The 19,473-nt window shown below is 42.7% G+C and overlaps 1 protein-coding gene across 3 annotated transcripts in view; it reads left to right on the top strand.

Annotated features, from left to right (window-relative positions):
• TCEA2 (transcription elongation factor A2) overlaps positions 1-19,473 on the top strand; it is a 577,635-nt gene that overhangs the window by 39,469 nt on the left and 518,693 nt on the right. For 2 of the 3 annotated variants that reach the window (XM_069243232.1, XM_069243233.1), the window contains exon 2: positions 14,890-14,952. The exons of the other annotated variant lie outside the window; for it this stretch is intronic. In XM_069243232.1, coding sequence (XP_069099333.1) covers positions 14,890-14,952 — 63 coding nt within the window. The remainder of the gene's footprint in view (positions 1-14,889; positions 14,953-19,473) is intronic. 3 annotated transcript variants of the gene reach the window in all.

The raw sequence follows: 19,473 nt of genomic DNA, 5'->3' as shown, positions 1-19,473 counted from the left end.
ACTTTACCGAGCCGCTGCTCGCACTGTGACCTGCGGCCCCGCACTCCGGCATCGCCTGCTCACACCGCAGCCTGGGCATTCCCGGCGATGCCACTCCTGCTGACACCTGCGCCGCTGCCTGTGGACACCATTCGTGAGGTACACGAAGAACCATCCCATCCCGCACCGCAGCCCCAGTCCACCGAGGAAAGCACCATCAACTCCTGTGTCGTCACCAGGCATCCTGCCTGCACCGTGGCCTGTGGCACCGCTCATGAGGGTCACAAAGCACCGTCCCGTCCTGCACCGCTGGCTTGGGCCTACCGACAACAGCGCTTCAGCAACGATGACGCCGCTGCCTGCACTGTGACCTGTGGACACCGCACGTCGCACCGCCCCGCTTCACACCGCAGCCCTGGTCTCACCGACGCCGAGCTGCTGCCTGCACCGTGACCCGTGGACACCGCACATCGCATCGTCCCACTTAGCACCGCAGACCCAACACCATCCACGCCGGCGCACCTGACTTGCAACAGCCTGGAGTTCGATCTGCAATGCGTGTGACCTCAAGGGCCCGGCGACTCCTGCACCGACTCCGGAACCGACACCGCAACATCAGTGACGCCGCTCTCCGGAGCTCACCGTGAGGATGATGACGCCTTGCAAATCCAAGGTACTGTTTGTGGGTCTTCCCAACACCGTGCTGGCCCAGAATGCCGCGGCTGGCCTGAACTGTTGGTTTTGTTGATCACGATGCCGTGATAGCCCCAGGTGGAGCTATCGACTTCAGGGAACTGTAGTTTTGAGTAAATCTTGCAGAATTAATATTTTTCTTACTGTATGTTGGATTTTTATCGTATTTGGTCTTGTTTTATATAGATAATTATTGGCTATTTTTATAAAACTGGTGTGGTGTCCCTTTGTAGTGTTTTCACTTATTACTGTGTGTTATGTGCAAATGCTTTACACATTGCTTCTGAGATAAGCCTGACTGCTCGTGCCAAGCTACCAAGGGGGTGAACAGGGGCTATCTAAGCAGGTATCTCCCTTACCCTGACTAGAGTGAGGGTCCCTACTTGGACAGGGTGCAAACAGACTGCCAACTAGAGACCCCATTTCTAACATTTATGTAACACTTACTACCTCTGACTTCTTTAACAAAATCCAGAGCTCCATTTTTAGGACACTTTACCAGCTGCCACTCAACACATCACTAGCCCAGGTGAGGTTGGAGTGCAAATTAAGTGACCAACAATCTGTTCAGAAAGCAGATATTCTGAAATATACACACTCAGCACGAGCAGCCAATACGGGATCACTAAAGAACTTAGGGCCTGATTTACAGTTTGGCGGAGGGGGTTACTCCGTCACAGACGTGACGAATATCCTGTGTGCCGTATTACGATCCAATTATCCCCAATGAAAATCATAATAGGTCGGACGGGATTTCCTTCACGTTTGTGACGAAGTGATTTGTCTGTCAAACTCTCAATCAGGCCCTTAATGTGGACTGAAATAACGACTTCCAACCAACAGAGACGTAATCGCTGGTCAGATGCCCTCAAAGAGGGTCTTGAAATGAAAGGCACTGAAGTGATTCATACAGGTCCTTTACTATTGACCGATGCATCTTATGGAGACAGAGGCATACCCGCTTTGTTATTGATAGCTGTGAGCATATAGGGATGCAAAAGTATCCTATTGAACCCTTCGCTGTTTATTATAATTTGAAGTTCTTCAAGATATGGATGGGCTGTTTCCCTTCATTAGAACTTTTGCTACCTTGGGTGATCTAACCTGCCTCTTACAAGTGTTGTTTATGCCGCTTTTATCAGAAGACAATGCCACATGTCCTGTTCATTTGTCCACACTTAATAGACGAACGCAGAAGACTTCTTGGATGGCCACTGATAAATCAGGGGTTACTGCTCAGGTGGCCGTTGACTTCCTTTTGAATAAAGTACATCCATAAGTGATAGTACATCTTGTAAGATTAAGAATAAAGGAGAGAAAGCATAAAGGAACGCAGTTTTGCCAGCTTCATCCGCAGGAACTTAATTTATTCCATCTCGGAGGACATTTGTGTGAACAACAGAGCATCTGCAACTCAAAGCGGTTAGGCTTCTAATGGAGGGCTGTCATCTAACTCTGACTTTACTTCTTAATCATTCTCTTAGTGACAGTTTTAAGTTAACAACCCCAACTTTCCTGTCACTATAAGCAACATAACGTTCAGCAAGTAATTTGTCTGCGTGCCTTTTAGTAAAATAAGATTTTAAAATCTTTTGGTGTTGGTATAGATTTTTCTTACATCAAATGTTTTCATAGCAGCTATGACCAAAGTCAGTTTAAAGCACATGCCACTTTGTAATTGATATATGTGCTGATAGGTTAATATTAGCAGTCACATAATTGTTATGATTATTATGCTTTCCTAAATGAACTATTTACTGAATATTGTGGTTAGTTGTTTATAAGTGTTTGGTATTTTGATAATGCGAAACGCAATTGTGTTTAACACTTCTTTTAAACAATATGTTTCGTGCTTTTAACAAACTTGATTGTCTAAATAAAGTAAAATTAACTTGAACTACCACTGACGAGGTATAGTTGCGGCTTTGACTCATTTCACCTCGCTGTATATAGCGAGTTATTACGTAATAGTTACATGTCAACAATACAGAGTTGTGTTGACATGTAACTATTACGTAATACAATGCAACATACCTTTGTATTTCCTGAGACAGGAAGGAGGCAGAGATTGTATAAAGCAAAAAGGACACACAGAGGACTGTCAGGGCTGCAGCTGTCCTTGCAGGAGATACTTTGTTGTTATGGCTGGAGTTCAGGCCAGCAGCCCTTCCAGCCTGATGGAAGTTGCGCGCCTGGGTTTGTTTTTGGTCCGACACTGGATTCTCTTTTTTCGGTCTATTGTCTTTATTAGTTAAATAATGTATACTGCTGTGTTTTGTATGATGAGGTCTGTTCTACCAAACTCTGTATTGTATTAGTGTCATTTTTGTCTGCCTTGTTTCACTCCTGTATTGTGCTACCCTTTATAAAGTCTGCTGATGCTCTTGGACCTTACATAAAATATTCAAAATTGATGATAAATGAACTTATTTTGTCTTCTCCCCACAAACGAAGATGACAAAACCTGTCTCTAACCCAATGAAATAGCTTATGTACTCTCTGGTACTTTGATTCCTCACGTTAGGATAGCCCACGCTAAATAACAAGCAGTTCACTTCTTAATACTGTTTCTTCGATTTCCCTCATCAAGGCAGATAAAATAATCTGAATTTGGGTGTGTAGAGAGCTCTAAAAATCTGTAAATTACCATAAGACAACAAGTGGAGTTTCTTCATTAAGTGACATGATCCTTGAGATCTACTCTCAACACCTGCTTAATAATGTATTGTCTAGCCAGGAAAAACGTGCTGCATCACACTGCAGCCAGAGAATATTCAGCGTGGTAGAGGCTTTTGTGCAACATTTTCTAGGTTTGTAAGTCCAAGGAGAGACCGTTGCAGGGCATTTGAGTGCCAGTAGTTTGTTGATTACTTTCATAGCCCACATGCTCGTCAGCTCCCCACTTCAACAATTTTTGTACATAATAAGCATTTCAGGTGTAGTATGGACTTGGAAAGTGGCGTGCAAAATTAGTTATCTGTGGCCAATGTGTGTTGGCAGCATAGTTTTTCCAATCTCAATACGCACACAATGATGGACTAAATTCATGTTTGCTTTCACAGATGAAGTTTTGATTGATCCATCTTAACCAGTGAGATACTTCAATGCTCAGCTGGCAGCATCGAGGATAACAGTACATTTGCTCATTCGGTCACCCATGCACTACATCTGTCAAGCAAGGTCTTTTACATATGTGTGCTTTAATATTGGCTTACCTATCTCGCTTTTTAGAAAGTGGTTGAGTTCACAGTCGCAGCTGCAACCAGGAAAGGGTGGGGGAGAAGCGCTAGGACTGGGGGGGGGCTGCTGGGGGGGGGGGGGGGGAGAGGCTAGCAGTTAAAGTAAAAGAAATTTACCTGCCCCTCCGTGATGCGCCACTCCTCTCCAGCTGCCTTGTCTTCCTTCCCCAACCAATCACACCACTTTCATGCTGTTACACAGCATGAAAGAAGTGCAGTGATTGGCCTGAGCAGGCAGAAATGGCACTCAGGGGGAGAGTGAGGCACTGCGATAAAATACAGCCGGTTGGAGAGTTTGTAAGTGCTCATGGCAATTTGGCTAGCCTCGGACGGACGGCCAAACTGACATGCGCACTTTGAAGCGCACATACCACTCCTCCACGTGAAGGAGGATGGTTCAGCCCATCCCTACAAAGGTTGAAAAATAAAGGGATAATAAAATACTTTTATCATGCCTTTATTTTTCTGCTTTTCGTCAGTGGGGCGATGCTCCTCCGCTGTAGCGAAGGGGGCCGTCCCTTTGAGTACAACTGTTCGGACTCTGTTCCTGAAAATTGCATTTAAAACAGATATCTGATTACTGCTGGGATATTTTAAAGAGTTGCTACTGAAAGGATCTGAATGCAAATATTTCTAAAGAGGAGTTTTAATTTCTTCTAAATTAAGGGTTTTAATCTCTGTCAAGATTGAAATTGTTCGCCTCTTCCAAGAGTGAAGTGCATAATTCATGTGAAAACTAATGTTGATTAGCTCAACCAAGACTGAATACGTTTTTATTTTTAAAAACATACATAGGCCGTGGGCACTTCTGTCATCCAAAGCTGCCACTACATCTTCTGTTAATTTCCAAAGAAGCGGACTGAATCCAACTGCAAGTACAATATTAGTTTATGCCGAGTTGATTCATGCTTTCAAATATAAATGGGCTGTGCCAGTAAATAAAATCTTATTTGTTATCGTTGAAATTGCTTAAAATGGTGTTGAACCTAAAGAGTGTCTGCACAAATCTGATGTTATAAGTGTGGAAATGTCCGTGTTGATCTGAATATTGCAACCCTTTTATCAGAGCATGATGGCACTTTTATAGAGAGCTGTTACTATTTCGATGTCAAAGACCTGATCTGGATCTTGCAAGATCTCTGTAACCATGACTGAAGTAAAAAAATAAAGCTCTACACACGATTGGAAACACTTGTGAAAATGAGAATGGTTCCTGAAGACCACATGGGGGCCAGGAATTGATGCTGGGGTAGTGATAGAAGGAACATCTGAGAATTCTGTATCAAAAGGGTATTGTGATCTGAATGTAAAATTACCTTTACCACAGTAGTCATGTGAAGCATTGAACTGTTATATTGTGTCCTGTATCTTCTTGAGGAAGTGCACGATATGAGGTTTTAAAGTCATAACAAGTACAATGTGAGCTGTTAGGAAAAGAACACTAAACTGTGCAACAAACCTAATGTTTTTTCCTGATGTATATATAACATGGGAACTATATGTTATAAAATGCTCAACCCTGTATGCCTCTGTGTTGACATATTGCCCATACTACATTCCTGGAGTACAAATCTAGATATAAATGTGAAAGTGGAAGGAATATGTTCACCATTGGGAATAATTGAGGGCATCTGGCAAGTATCCTAATCAGCACATTATCATTTGTGTATAGTTTTATCTGTAAAACCACATGCCTGTGCAAATTTAGTAGCCATTTAAATGGAAAATGTACTACCTGTAAATGACAGTGCGCTACCACACAATGCCTTAGTTACATTGAGAAATTGCCTGCCTTATGTCCATTAAAGCTAGATGGGTTGTGAAAGTATGTTGTTCTAAAAATTGGGTTGTGGTACTAAAAAAAATGGGAAGCACTGTACTAGTGTAGTAGGTTAGTATGTGATGTGACCATTTGGTTTTGCCATGCCATTGTGTAACAAATGAAATGTAATAGTTTTATTCTGGTTAGCTCCTTACACGTGGCAGCCCACTGAAAGAGTTTATAACTTCAGTTTCTTATTTTCATTTTATCAACATCACATAACTCAAAGTATTATTTGCTGATTCAAAAAGACTTCTTCCAGTATATGGTTTATGTCTTTTTTTCTTTTTAAGATACATACAATATTTTAAATGTTAGTTTGTGGATTACTTTATTTCTCCATGAGCTAACTGCTGCCGTCAATAATGGTTGTATGCCAGTTTTTGTGCCAAAATGAGAAATTTTCTTTTACCTGAAAATGTGGGCAACTAATAGCTTCCATATTTAAGAAACTGTATTTCTCGCAGTCTTTTTTTGATGATCAACAAACAGTGTTCTACTTTGAGCTGTGAGGTCCTCCTCCTCCTGACAACTGGCTTCTTACACACCCTTAGATCCTTTGTCTTTCAGTGCCACCCTTAGGAGGTGTCTTGGGATTCTCCTCGGAGTAAGGTTAGAAAATGTTACTCATTATGAAAGTATGGCAACCGTATTGTTAGAACCACAACTCCACCTGAGCTTTCATGTCTGTTCTCCTCGTGCCCAAGGTGTCCTTTGATTGGCTAAACAGGTTAATTAGAAGTGCTTGTGATTTTGTGTGGTTTACTTTTTATGGTATTTCACTTCCACCACTGTCGTCTTACCTCCTCCACAATTATCAACTGGTCTGTTTGTTCACCCACCAATCTCCTAGTGCTTGCCTCCAGCCATGGTTCACTCCATGAACCGTGAGATCCGTGAACTCAGCGTGTCTCTCCAGTGAGCGATTGGGATAGTATGAAGTGTTAGGGCTGGTCCTGGTGCCTCCAATCCTTGATCTTCCTTCACTGTGGGTCAAAGTGTCTGGTGCCTCCGACTCGCTGCATTGTTCTGTTGCGATCTGCCAGGGCTTCTTCTGCTCTCTTAAATTCCCCTCTTCCTGTCTCCTTGCTGAATGACTTTTTCAGATTCTTCTTACCACAATGCATACTCCATGTTTTCACAGGCCCTTAAACCCCACAGTCCGGTATGAACTTGACTAAAAGTGGTTGAACTCCATCAGTTGTAAGACTGATATACTAATACTGGTTCTGTTCTCAAAGGATGAAACATCCAAGAGATTTCTTAGCGCCTATCGGCTACATTGTGGCAGAAGTCTTGACATTATCCAGGCTCTAACCTGGAAGTATACTTGAACAAGGTAGACTTGGGTTTGCAATATTATCTATCACAATAGCTAGAATAGATGGGCAGTGCTTACCTCGATAAAACGTTTTGTTCCTAGAAACAGTCCTGTGCAGCAGTAAGGTAGATTTGGCTTGAAATAAAATTTGAGCAGGATTTTTTTGTTGATTAGACTGTTAGACCCAGGTACCTGATCCTGTTGTTTAGTTCACATTGCTACCTGTGGCTTGAAAGACAAAGGGTGGTTTTGCTGATCTGAAGGAGCATGTGTTATGGTGTACCAATAGCAATTATGAAAGTGTATGCTATTAGATGGAAGATCTGGATTCGTCAACAGCACCTTGCGACAAGGATATTTTAGAATAGCTGCAACATTTTTACTGGGATCTTACAGGTACTTTTTAGCCCTGACTTTTCATAACGATCACACTATTTTAACGGGTTGCTGGACATCGAGATACCTTTTAGGTTTGGGAGGAGCGAGGAGAGGTGGTTGCTCTTAGGCCCAGGTGACTTCTGGAACTGGGGAATGAATCTATGTTACCATGTCCTAGTTTAGTAGAGTGGAAAATGTTAATATTCTTTGGGATTTGAGGCATTCTCTCCCTGTAACATTTGCAGTGCCATTGGTGCTACAAAAGCAAAAGGAGTCATGTGTTTGTTTTTTTAGCATTGTTCTGCTCTGTTTTACTTCTGAATACACTGCAGTGCCTCTAGGTTGCTTCCAAACCTCCAGAACAATCTGGGTGTCAAGATGAAGACACCTCAATCATATACATTTGTTAATAAATAATCACTTTGGTGGTACAGCCGTCTCAAGGGAAAATAAAGCTCAGGCCGCAAACCAGTGAGTGTTTAAAAGAAAATGGTTTGTAATCTTGCCTTGTATATCAGTACTCTGAAACCCAGAGAGTGTCTTTATCCATTAAATAAACATGTTTTTCAGAATGTGAGATGATCATCAGTTCTATTATTCGAGTAGGTATTGAGAGCCAAAGTTTGTCAGACAAGACAGGGAAGGAGGCCCACCTATTGGAGTCTTTTAAATGGATGCAAGCCTTGTGGACAGAGCCTAGCTTGATATTAGATATGGCGCTTTTGTTTAAGGATGGGTGGTCTAGTCCCTTGGATTGCTAGGTGAGCTGTGCACATTACTTTGAATATGATTTGTATTCCCACTGTAAGTCAGTGTATGTAGAGCAGAGCGTATATGACCTGTCCTCATTTGAAGGTTGAATATCTATCTGATGGCTGCACTTTTTGGATGCTCTGTATTTTTTTTAGATATAATTAGTGGTGCTTCAAGATTTATTACATTGGTGTCAAGATGGGAGAGTAGGAGAGTAACAGTGGGTTGGACCCTCTGCTGGCAACCTAATACGTGGAACAAATTAATAAAGGCCTCTCATTAAAAGTGGAAGAATCATTTGGGTATCGGATTAAGAGAGAGACTGAAGTCCATGGTCACCTGTAGGTTCTTTGTTCAGTATACTGGTGTATTTCCTAGTTCTTGTGGGCAGATGATTGATGTAGGAAGCTTGCTCTTTGTATATCAAAATTAGATATATCGGGCAAAGAGTCCAGGTGTTCCCTTACTAGTGGACAGGGGCTTGCTGTGGCAATCCCAATGTGCTCTCTTAGGGGGCAGTATGGTCGAGCAGCCTTAGGCTTTATCAGACTGGAGTGTGAGACACTTGCAGATACACACACAGTCAATAAATGAGACACAACTCAAGAAGAAGAGCTATACCAATTTCCAAAAATAACAGGTATTTTTATATATATTTTAGCACCAGAATCAGTTTGTTCAGGTAAGTACGATTTGCAAGAAAAAACTTTACAGTTTTGAAAAGTCTACACTTTGTGCAATTTCTCAAAGCTACATTGCAATCCTATTGAGGAAAACAAAGACTACAAACCAGGTACAGTACAGCGACTTACGAGGCCAGTCTCCTGGATGTTAGGTAAGAATTAGGCGAGCGTCAGGGCCACACCAACAGGTCACACCAGGCAGCACTGGGGTTGCTGGATGTAGAGGTGTAGTATGGCCTTGGGTGGCCAATGTTACTCTATGGCGATCAGTCCATTCGAAAAGATGCTGCAGGTGAGGACCGGGGATCCAGTCAGGGGGAAATAACAAGGGGGCTCCAATCCTGGGATGTCCGAGGACGTAGGGACACCTTCAATCCTCTTCTCCATGGGTCAGGGGCGATGGGTGCAGAGGTGTCCTGAGGCATTGGGGTTTCTTCACGGGGGCACTCGCGGTTGAGGGGGGCTGCCTGCAGAGGCTGCAGGCATCGTTGGATTGTGCGCAGTGATCAAGTCCAAGTTGGACTTCGTCTCTGGAGGGCTGGGGAAACACGCTGGTACCATTGGCCCACTCAGACTTTGGCTGTGCGACACGGGTGCAATGATGCTTCCAGGTGTCGGGTTTTTGGCAGTACCGAGTCCTTGCAGCTTGTCTTGGGGTGCCTGCAGATGCAGGGAAACAGTACTGTTTCTCGACGGGAGTTCCTGGGTCTTTTTAGAAGGCAGGCAGTCCTCCTAGGCTTTGGAGGCACAACAGCTGCAGGAAGAGATGACTTTGGCACAATTCGGTAGGAGCAGCAGACAGGCTGACAGGGCTGGATCCAGGTCAGGTGTTTCTTCCTTTGCTTTTGCAGCAATTCAGTGTCCTTCATAGGTCAGCAGGAATATCAGGCAGTGCACCTTAGTGGTGGGCCTGAGCTGAGGGGTGGACACACCTCTCTGAATACTAAATTTCCCACCTGTCCAGGTGCCAAGTGGGCCCTGAGTATGGGGGTTGGCATCTCTCTTGTGAGTGTAGCCAGATCTGCATTCCAAGAGTGGCGGGCTTCTTTGAAGCCTCCTGTCTTGTAATGCAGATTTGCTGGTTATCCTGTTGGATGGGGTGTATAAACACCCCTCCCAGGGCAGCCTTTGTGGTTGACTGCTCGAGAGCAAAAGCTCTTACCCTGGGAGATCAGACTTTCGTCTGGTGGTGACAGGCTGCCTCAGCCTTGTCAGTCCGCACACTGTAGTTGGTAGGTTTCCAGGGGGCACCTTTAAGGTGCCCTGTGGGTGCATGTATTAATAAATCCATCACTGGCATCAGCGAGGGTTTATTAATATGAGATGTTTGATACCAAACATCCCTAGTTTCAGTGATCATGTAACTGGGGAACTCGTAATCACCAGTGTCCAGCATATGTACTTAATATGGCTTCCTGGTTCACTCACTATGTCGAAGAATCGACAAAAACATAGCAATGGCATATCTGTTCTTGCAGATATGTCTTCACATGCAATAAAATGCACCCTACCTTAGGGTTGGAAGGCTGCTGTTGTGGTGACTTACATTGATTGAATGTAGCATTAGGGGACAGGACACACAGGCTGTGTGCTATGTCGTGTTTTCACTTTTAGCTGCATCAAGACACGCAACCTGCGATGGCAGTCTGCATGTGCTAGGTGAGGGGTCCCTGAGGGTAGCACAATACATGCTGCAGCCCTTGGGGAACCCTCTTTGGTACCCATGCTGCAGGTACCAGATGTACCATTCAATAGGGTCTTTACAGGGGGTCCAAAGATATTACCAATCAGGGAACAATTGTACAGTTTTAGGGAAAGAGATCTGGCTCTGGGAAACTGGTTAGCAGGAACTCAGTGCACTTTCAGTCAAAATTGCATCATGTACTAAGCAAAAAAGTGGGGGTGCCCATGTCAAAAAGAGGCACTTTACTACAGTTGAGGAGTGATGATTCGTCCAATTTCTGTGTGCTAAAATCTCTGTTTTTTAAGCGTTGACCTTTAGGAGGTTGGCAGGTATCAAGAAATCAACTGCTTGCGTTTCCCCGTGTTACAGGAATCAAGATCATATGAGCTTTTAAACTTTGCAGTACTTGTATATCATCAGGGTAGTTTTAACAGCCGAGATTAAAGGATGAAATTATGACTGATAGTGAACTAAGGTATATGTTGAGAAAGAGAGAGCAATGACTTGACCCCAGAAGTATCCCTGCTATGCAGTGACTTTGTCAAGTCCAGTGGTTCTTAACCTGTGGTCTAGGGACCCTTGGGGGTATGCAAAAGCCTACTTAGAGGGTTATGACTGCTTAGGCAATTACATTACACTAATAGATACATAGTATATTAAAAAAGAAGCAAAATGTAAAATTAAAAAGTTATGTAAATGTGAAGAAATTTGAAATTGGGGGCTAAAATTAAGTTAGTATCCTCAGATTGATTTATGGATGCTGTGAAAGTGCATTAAACATAATATAGTATGGGGGATGAGTGGCCTCAATTGAATTTGGAAAAGCTCTAGCCTTCCCATTAAATTCTTTTTTAAATATATTTGTGACTCAAAATACTTCATTGTTTGTTTGATGAATGTTTAGTTCTATAGCTTTTGTTTTGTGATTCAAATCACTGAAAATGCTTAGGCCGAGGTGGCTGGCTTCCATTCATGACTCAGTGGGGTCCCTGGATTCCAGTAATGATTAAGTTGGGGTCCATAGAAGTCAGAAACTTAAGAACCATGGATTTAGGGAACAAGGTGGTTAAGGATGCAGTGAACACACTGCCCTCAAGTAATGAAGTAATCCATTTCAGCATAGTACCTTGAATTCCAAAGTCCTGAAGTGTCTGTACTGGGTTTGAGTGGTGTACCATGTCGAAGCCCGAAGCTAAAGGTAGCTCAAGTGGACGTACGGCTCCTACTCTGTTGTTTGGATATCATCTCACATTCCTATCATTTTGTTAGTCCAGATCAGATTGACATCCCCTGTGAATGCAGAGATTTGTTTGAATGCAGATCTTTCGAACACTTTGCTTAGAAAGGAATGTTCACTGTTGGTCAGATGTTCACTGTTGGTCAGCATTGGTTTGGGATAGGTTTATCTAAACCATCTTTCTTTACCGTAGGTTTTATACAAGTCATTTCGAGCTCAGTCTGGAGGGTTGTTGAGGAATTTTTGATTATGGTCCCTACTTGGATGGCTGTAACGTTTTGAGGGGGTTTTCTTTTTTTAAATGGGCTGGGCAAGGATCAACTGGGCATCTGAATGAGGCACAGTCGTTTGTTGTGCTGGTGGAGTCTTCTGCTGTAAGAAAGTTCATGGAATTCATTAATTTTCTGTAGTTCTTTCTTGAGCATGATGCCTCTGAGTTTCTGTGCGAAGTAGCGTTTTTGTTTTGATTTCTTTATAGTGGCCATATAGTATCAGTGTGGCATTGGAGAACAACCACCTTTATTGTTGCTGTAGGAATTTTTCTTGAATCTTTGCAGGCTCCTCCTGCTTGATCCTGTTGACTGTACTCCTGGTATTTTCCAGCCCTCCTGCAGGGTTTGGTTATTGAAATGAATTTGAAAGGTATAAGTTTATCAAAGTTACTACACCTTGGTAGAACTGTATACCTGTTATTGGCGTGCCGTAAACTAATGAGTTATGTAGAGTTTAAGTGCAGGTTTAGATAGCCTGCTTATGTCATACTCTGCCATTTGTTATTTTGAGTGGTGACTGTCTTTCAGTGATGTAAGAGTAGAGCAGTTAAAAGTAATCGCACAAGTATCTGTCCTGATGTCAGGATGGGAGTAATTTATTAATAATACATTTGAAAATACAAATATCTAATTGTGTGTGAGCTGCCATATATGTGTTGGTCCATAGATTAGTTGAAAAACATCCATTCATTCGAGGTTGACAATGGAAGGTTTTGTCTGATGTGATTTGGGTTTATCAAATCATGCGTTCAAAACACAGTTACGCAGAGGTTTTGGTGCTTTAATGTTGTCTCAGTGAGTCCCAAGAAGGGTTTAATAAATGCTGGATTGTATGGAGACAACTATAGCTTAAGTAAAATGCACAAGTGAGAGTTGGTAATGGATATAATTTCTTAAATAATGATCCACAGTTAGGGACTTGAAAGTCTTACATTGTTCTAGTCTGATGGATTTTCTTTGTGGACAGTACCTAGCCCCCTTCTGGCCTTTTTGACCAGAAGGTTAAATTATTGTATATTGAGTAGAGAGGGATTCTTGCAAGATGTCGAAACAATTTCTGTTACTTGATCTAGCAGCAATATGTTTGGAGAAGAAGTTGGGATTTTAATGTTTGAGGAGTCGATATAGTTGAGCTTTAGGGAGGAATGTCATTGTTAACACAGGGTTCATACAGAAATCAAGAATACATAGCGGTGATTTGACTGGATTGGGAGAAGGTGGAGAAGGAAGTCTGATGGGGATAAGTCAAGGACTTTAGAGATTGCAGGGCTGATATTCGGCGGAAGAATGTAGATGTGGGTATCAGGAGAGGCTGGAGAGCAAAAGGTCCTGCATGGGATAGAAGGTGAGTGATGAATAGAAAAGGAAATGTATTGGACGGTAGAAAATTTGATACATTGGAAAGTAGGGGTGCGTGAAAGTGGGAAGGTGGAAGCATATAGAATTAGGAAGTGTGGAAAATTATTCTCGGATTGACCTAAAGGGTAGGGTACTGGCAGGAGGATTGATCAACGGGATGTAGTGGGGTTTCTTTTGGGGAGGATTGTTAGAGGATTACAATGTTGATGGACAATTAAGGGAGTGAGTAGAAGATTGGAAGAAGTTAGATACTGTAGGTAAGTTGGTGAGGAGGCTAAGAAGGAGGGAAAAGAAGGGATCTTAGGCTAGTTTGGAGATGCAGTAAAGTATAGGGCTGAAAGCAATGGAAGAAAGAGGGAGATGCATTTCCATGTATAGTTTATGATGCTGTTTTTCATGTGTAATTGGATTATCCAAAGGTTTTTAACCAGAACGTAAGACGCTTAATCCATCCAGTGATTTAAAATCACATTGAATATGGTTTTTTAATAGGAGAATTTTTCTCTCCTGTGTTGTGATTCTAATGTGCAATTGGTTAGGCGCCAAGCATTTTTTTCTGACATTAGATTGTACAATGGTAATAGTATTGAATTTGACCTTTGTTCTTTTGTTTTAAGCGTGTGATTGTATGTTTAATAGTATATTAGTTCTGTATATTTTTTTTATTTGTCCATATTTGCTTTAAATGGCAAAAATAAAACGTTGCCAGTAGCCAAGGTTTAAGCCGGTTGTTAAATGTCCTCTAAATCGCTATATGCCAGAGCTGCAGGAGAGGGCCTATAACAAAGAAGAGGGCATTTAACACGTTCTGTAACCAAATTCTGAATGCTGTAATACTGTTCATCTACCAAGCCATTGAAGTTAAACTGTTCTGAGTAAAATAGAACACAAGCACACGAATGTTCAAACATAAGATGTCGGTCATTATTTGCCATCTTTGTCTCCAGTAGAACTCCATTTGAAAACAGTGGTTGTGACAACGGTTTTCGAGGAGGTAGTTTTGAAAACTTTCTATAGCCATTGATTTTTAGGGTCATGTCCTCCACTTTACTGACTTTGGCCCCCGATAATGGCACATCTTTCCTAATCAGCACTTATATGTATGGTGTTACAATGGACAATCCCGTTTAAAAGTTGATTTCCGAAAAGTGTTAATTTCCAATTATCAGTATAAGAGTTTTGCTTCCTCCAAGGTAGGGTCTTAATAGCACTGACAACTTCCTAAGTCAGCGGACGACAAGCGTTTAAAAATACGAAAAGTCGTATCACCTAGCACAGCAAAGTGTAAGGTAGCACCCTACTATTTAATTTGTATAAATCCTCAAGGGCACTACGGTGTGCCTCATGCAGCCGTGCTTTTCAAGGTAGCCTTAGTCACCCTACAGTGGTTTTCTGTGACCTGTCTACTCCACACCTGAATGTCTTAAATTGGATGCATTTCGTAAACGTTCTTTTTTCTCTCTTTCCAGGATGATGCTCTGGATTTATTAAAAGAGCTGAGGGGCATGGCCATGACACTAGAACTGTTACAGGTCAGTCTCAGCACCTTCAGTGTCTGGAATAATTTGACGTTTAAGAATGTCGGCAAGTGCAAGTAATCACGTCTAGGAGGAAAGCCGATTTTAAGTGCTTGACGTTTGTTGCTATTATGAGTTCTTTCAGTGTCCCTCTGCTCGGCCTTTCGTATGTCACTGCTATGTATGTATTTTCTGGGATACAAATATTTTTTTAAATATTGTTGTGTACTAGTCATGGCGCCGCACTGTGTATTGAAAACATATACAACTATTTGGCCTAAGTCTATTTGTTCTTTCTCCACTCCCAATAACCTTCCTGCCACCTTTGCGTGGAAAACTGGTATTTGACCTCTACAGTGGCTACAGTCTGATGAACTGACTGATATAGGTGTGCTGGGTTGACAGGACAGGCACAGAAACAGCTATAGGAAGCACGGATAATTGAATGTATTTGTCCTACTAGCTTTTAAAACATAAAGTGCTTTGTCTTACATGTTTTGTTGGCAGTAAGTGCTACAAGATATATTTTTGTCTGTTAAATAAATGTAGTTTGCTATTTATTTTGTAATCTTAGATTGGAAAATGCAATGAAAAACAGATTTGAAGTGTGCACATAACCTGGGCTGATGAGACCAGTGGTGAATTTTGAAACTTCATACCCTTATAGCAGTTAAGAGATACAAAATATCTCAGCCAGTGCATTGTAGGGATATGCGGATTTCATTTAGGAATCCCCCTCAGTTTACACCTTGTGATGATCCTGATGGCCTGCTGATGGTTCATTCATTTTCACACAGCCCGCAGGATTAGAGGGGGGCGATCAGAACGGTGTTGCCTGCTACCTGCTCATCTATTTCTGAATAGAAACTACACTGAAAACAAACAAGGTGTGTCCAGTCCTTTTGAGTCCAGGAGCTTCCCCTGCCCATGACACGCGGTACGGCAGTCACCTCTTAGATAGTTCCTTTATCCAGCTCTTTTGACTAGGTCTTGGAGCACATTTGAGATTTCACACCTCTATTTTTTTCAGACAGAAAGACAGCAGAAGTCTGTTTCATTTTCACTTGGCGTCTTTTACATCATGTTAAAACATGTATTCTCTGTTGGAGAAGTGGCCCTTTTTTGGGAGGAGAATGATGGTCCCTGACTTCCCCTAAGCCTGTGCAATGTCTTTGAGTCGCACTCAGTCAGAGACCTGTTGCATCATTATCAAAGCCTCCCACGTCTAGAGGAAGGCATTCCTGCAAATACTTCAAGTGCCCAGTTCAGAAAAATGGAAATGTAACTCAGCTGCTCAGCTGAAGAAATTAAAGGGAACCTTTCCCCACCTGGTAATTGCAGGAGCTGGCACTGTGCTTCTTGAACTCCTTGCGATGTAAAGGGACAGCAAAGACACAAAAGAAATATCACAAAATGAGTTCACATAGCTCTCCCACAGCCTCAAGGAAGAATAGTACTCCCTTGCCCCTCCTCACCATGAACCGTGTCCCGCCGATACTAGTGTTCCCCATTAAAAGGAAATCGAGTGCTGATCTAAAACCCCTCCCTTCTGTTTCTTACTCCGGTGGAGGGAGGAGTATCTTTGCACTTGGCAGAACGTACTTCAATTATAAGAGACATAGAGATGCTTAGTATTGTAGCTTCTGATTACTTTTTACTTTTCAAAGCCATTCCACCACAAATCCCTTCAGAACCAGCATCGAAGCACCTCATCCCCGTCCACAGGAAAGAAACATGAATCCTATTATTTAAAAAAACAGGTGATCAAGCCAGTTCCATTGGCTCAAAACAGGCTCCGTATTTACTCCAGGTATTTCCTGGACTGGAAAAAAGACTACAGCCCGATATTAGATCTACGGTTCACAAACGACTTCACCAAAAAGTTAACATTTCAAATGTTGTCCTTGCATTAGGTCAGCCCGCATTTGAGGCATAGGGGAATGGATGTGTACAATAGATCTGCAAAATGTAAACTTTCACATCATAATAGCAAAACCTCAGAGATAATTCCTCAGATTCCAACAACTATCAATAGACAGTCCTAAGTTTCAGTCGCACATCTGGTCCGCTCACCTTCTCATAATGAAAGGCAGTAGTACAACTCTACCTAGATAGAAAATAATTTTCATCTATCCCTTCTGGGACGACATGGCGGCTGAAGTTTTATAGTAGGGCGGGATAAAGGGAAGAAGGATTTTGTGACAAGTGTAAACCTGCTGGGAAGTCTGTTTTCATCAACTGTCAAAACTCTATTCAACACTGGTGCAAAGACTGTCTTATTTGGAAGGAACATCACAGTTGCGTATGAGACACCTGGTACAAAGTACCAAAAAACGAAATAAAGCCACTCAATAAGAAAAATAGATTATATTTTTATGAACTTTTAGAGTCCAAGATGAGCAAAATCCACTGGAGGGCTCTGAAGACACAGACTTTTAAAGAGTTATCACTTTTTAATTTAACCACAAACAAACATTGGTCAGTTTAAAGTTTGCAAACGTTTGAAAAGTTTGTAAAAAGTTCAGCTACTCCAGCCCAGCTTGGGCGACCACATCCACCAGAATGGATAGGTGAGGGGCCAGTGGGATAGATTAGGACAGTTACCTGGCCACCAGAGCGTTTTCCAGTTCAGTTCAAAACTTTACAGCATGACCACCATAGACTTTAATGGAGCAGTCCTGATGCTGAGAGTACAGGATGAAAAGATGCTCAGGGATGCCCGGTTGCTGTAAGTTTGATGGGGATGCCTATGTGGTGATTTCTTAGCCCACAGGTTGTGTGGGGCAACTTTGACCACATAGGTCACGGCCCCACACAGTCCTGTTCGAAACAGCAGAAGGCCTTCTGCAGCTGAGCTGCTGGTCTCCAGACACAGTATTCACAGCTAATTAATTTGGTGGTGGCAAGTGTTCCTCTTGGGCAATCAGTCTTGACTCTGATGACATTCCTGGGTCCGGCTGACTCCGGTACAATTTTTGGCACTTGAGGATCAGTCTCTTACGGTGCCCAGTGGCAGTCAGAGGGGATTCCTCCGAAGTGGCTACTGACTTGCCGGTTTGGACTGCTTAAGCTTTTTTATCCCTGGAGCTGATTACAGGGGGGATTTAGGTTTAGCAGTTACAGTCCTGCACACAGTGCAGCCTCTCTTTGTGCGGTCCAGGGGTCAGCAGAGCGGTCCTTCTTTGGTCCCTGTTCCAGTTCTCACATGATCAGAGGTTCAGGGTGCCATATTCATCCCAGGAAAGTGCCCTGAGAGGACAACGTGGTCACTAGCCAACAGGCTACCAGGTCCCCTCTCTCCCTCTTTTTGTTTTTTAAACATATTTTATTGAGTTTTGTCAACAACATTAAAGGCACTTCAGGAGCTCCAGTTGCGGGATATCACTTCATTATTGTCGGTCCATTTATTACATTGGTAATGGCATCTTCTATCTAGAATACAGAGATATGCTGAATACAATCATGCGAAACACGCTCTTCAGTGATGACTATGGATATATAAACACCATATTCTGTAATTGTGTACCCTCCTCCCTTGTGCACCTTGCCACCTCAATCTACCAGCGTTCCTCTATTGTCTGGTGTTATGCTTGGAGTCTCCAAGTGAGTTTCATCCATTCTTTCTTGATCTCCCTCCCAATCTGTGTGTGCTGAATGTTGGGGAAGCACCTGCTTTGGATATGGGATGTGAATTATCTTATGGGGCTTAAGGGGTAGTGTACCTTCTCGAGGTGTTATGTCTAAGTTTTCCAAGACATATATTGGAGTGCTCCAAGCCTGGGCTCTCTCTAACAGCCAGTGACCCTGCTTGGCTTAGCTGTATCTCACTGTCTCCTCAGCTTTCGCCCATCTTAGTACCTCCCTCCTCCAGGCCGCGCTCTGGGGACCTCGCATCGCTTTCCTATTGCTTATTATCTCTCTCTTTGCCAATAATAGTGCGAAGTCCTGAAATTGGTTAGTCACTTTATGTCAAGCTGTGTGGGGATAACCACTGAGCAAGTAATGTCTGAGATCTTGGGGGACTTCCCTTTCCATGACTTCTGTTATAGTTTTAACCACTGAATCTCAGAATTCCCTCAGAACTCTGCAGGTCCAGAACATATGAAAGAACTCCGCCGCCTCCTCACCACAGCGTGGGTACTTGGCTACCATTAGATTAAAATGCTTGCGAAACCTACCCGGCGTCAGATATGTCCTGTGTAGTACGTATAAGTTAATGAGCCTAAATCTTGCATTTCTAGAAACTTTAGGCACCCAGGTTAGTATGTCTCGCCAATTGTTATCTGTAATTAATGTGCCCAAGTCCTCTTCCCATTTCTGTTTGAGAGTCGTTAGGGGACGACAAAGAGCTGCCCTCATCCTCCCATACAGGGATGTCACCGCCTTATATGTGCCCCTGCTGCTAGTCAGGTATTGGCAAACGCTCGAAGAGGGAGGTTATGACCGTCCCATTCGCCAGTGCTTAGCAATTGCCTCAGTGATTGCTCTGTAGAGGAGGAAGTGTCTTTGAGGTAGATTATATCAAGCTCTAAACTC

The sequence above is a fragment of the Pleurodeles waltl genome, chromosome 7, assembly GCF_031143425.1.
Source record: "Pleurodeles waltl isolate 20211129_DDA chromosome 7, aPleWal1.hap1.20221129, whole genome shotgun sequence".
In the NCBI taxonomy this organism is placed as follows: Eukaryota; Metazoa; Chordata; class Amphibia; order Caudata; family Salamandridae; genus Pleurodeles; species Pleurodeles waltl.
Note: the sequence above shows the minus strand (reverse complement) of the source record. Positions and strands in the feature narration are given on the sequence as shown.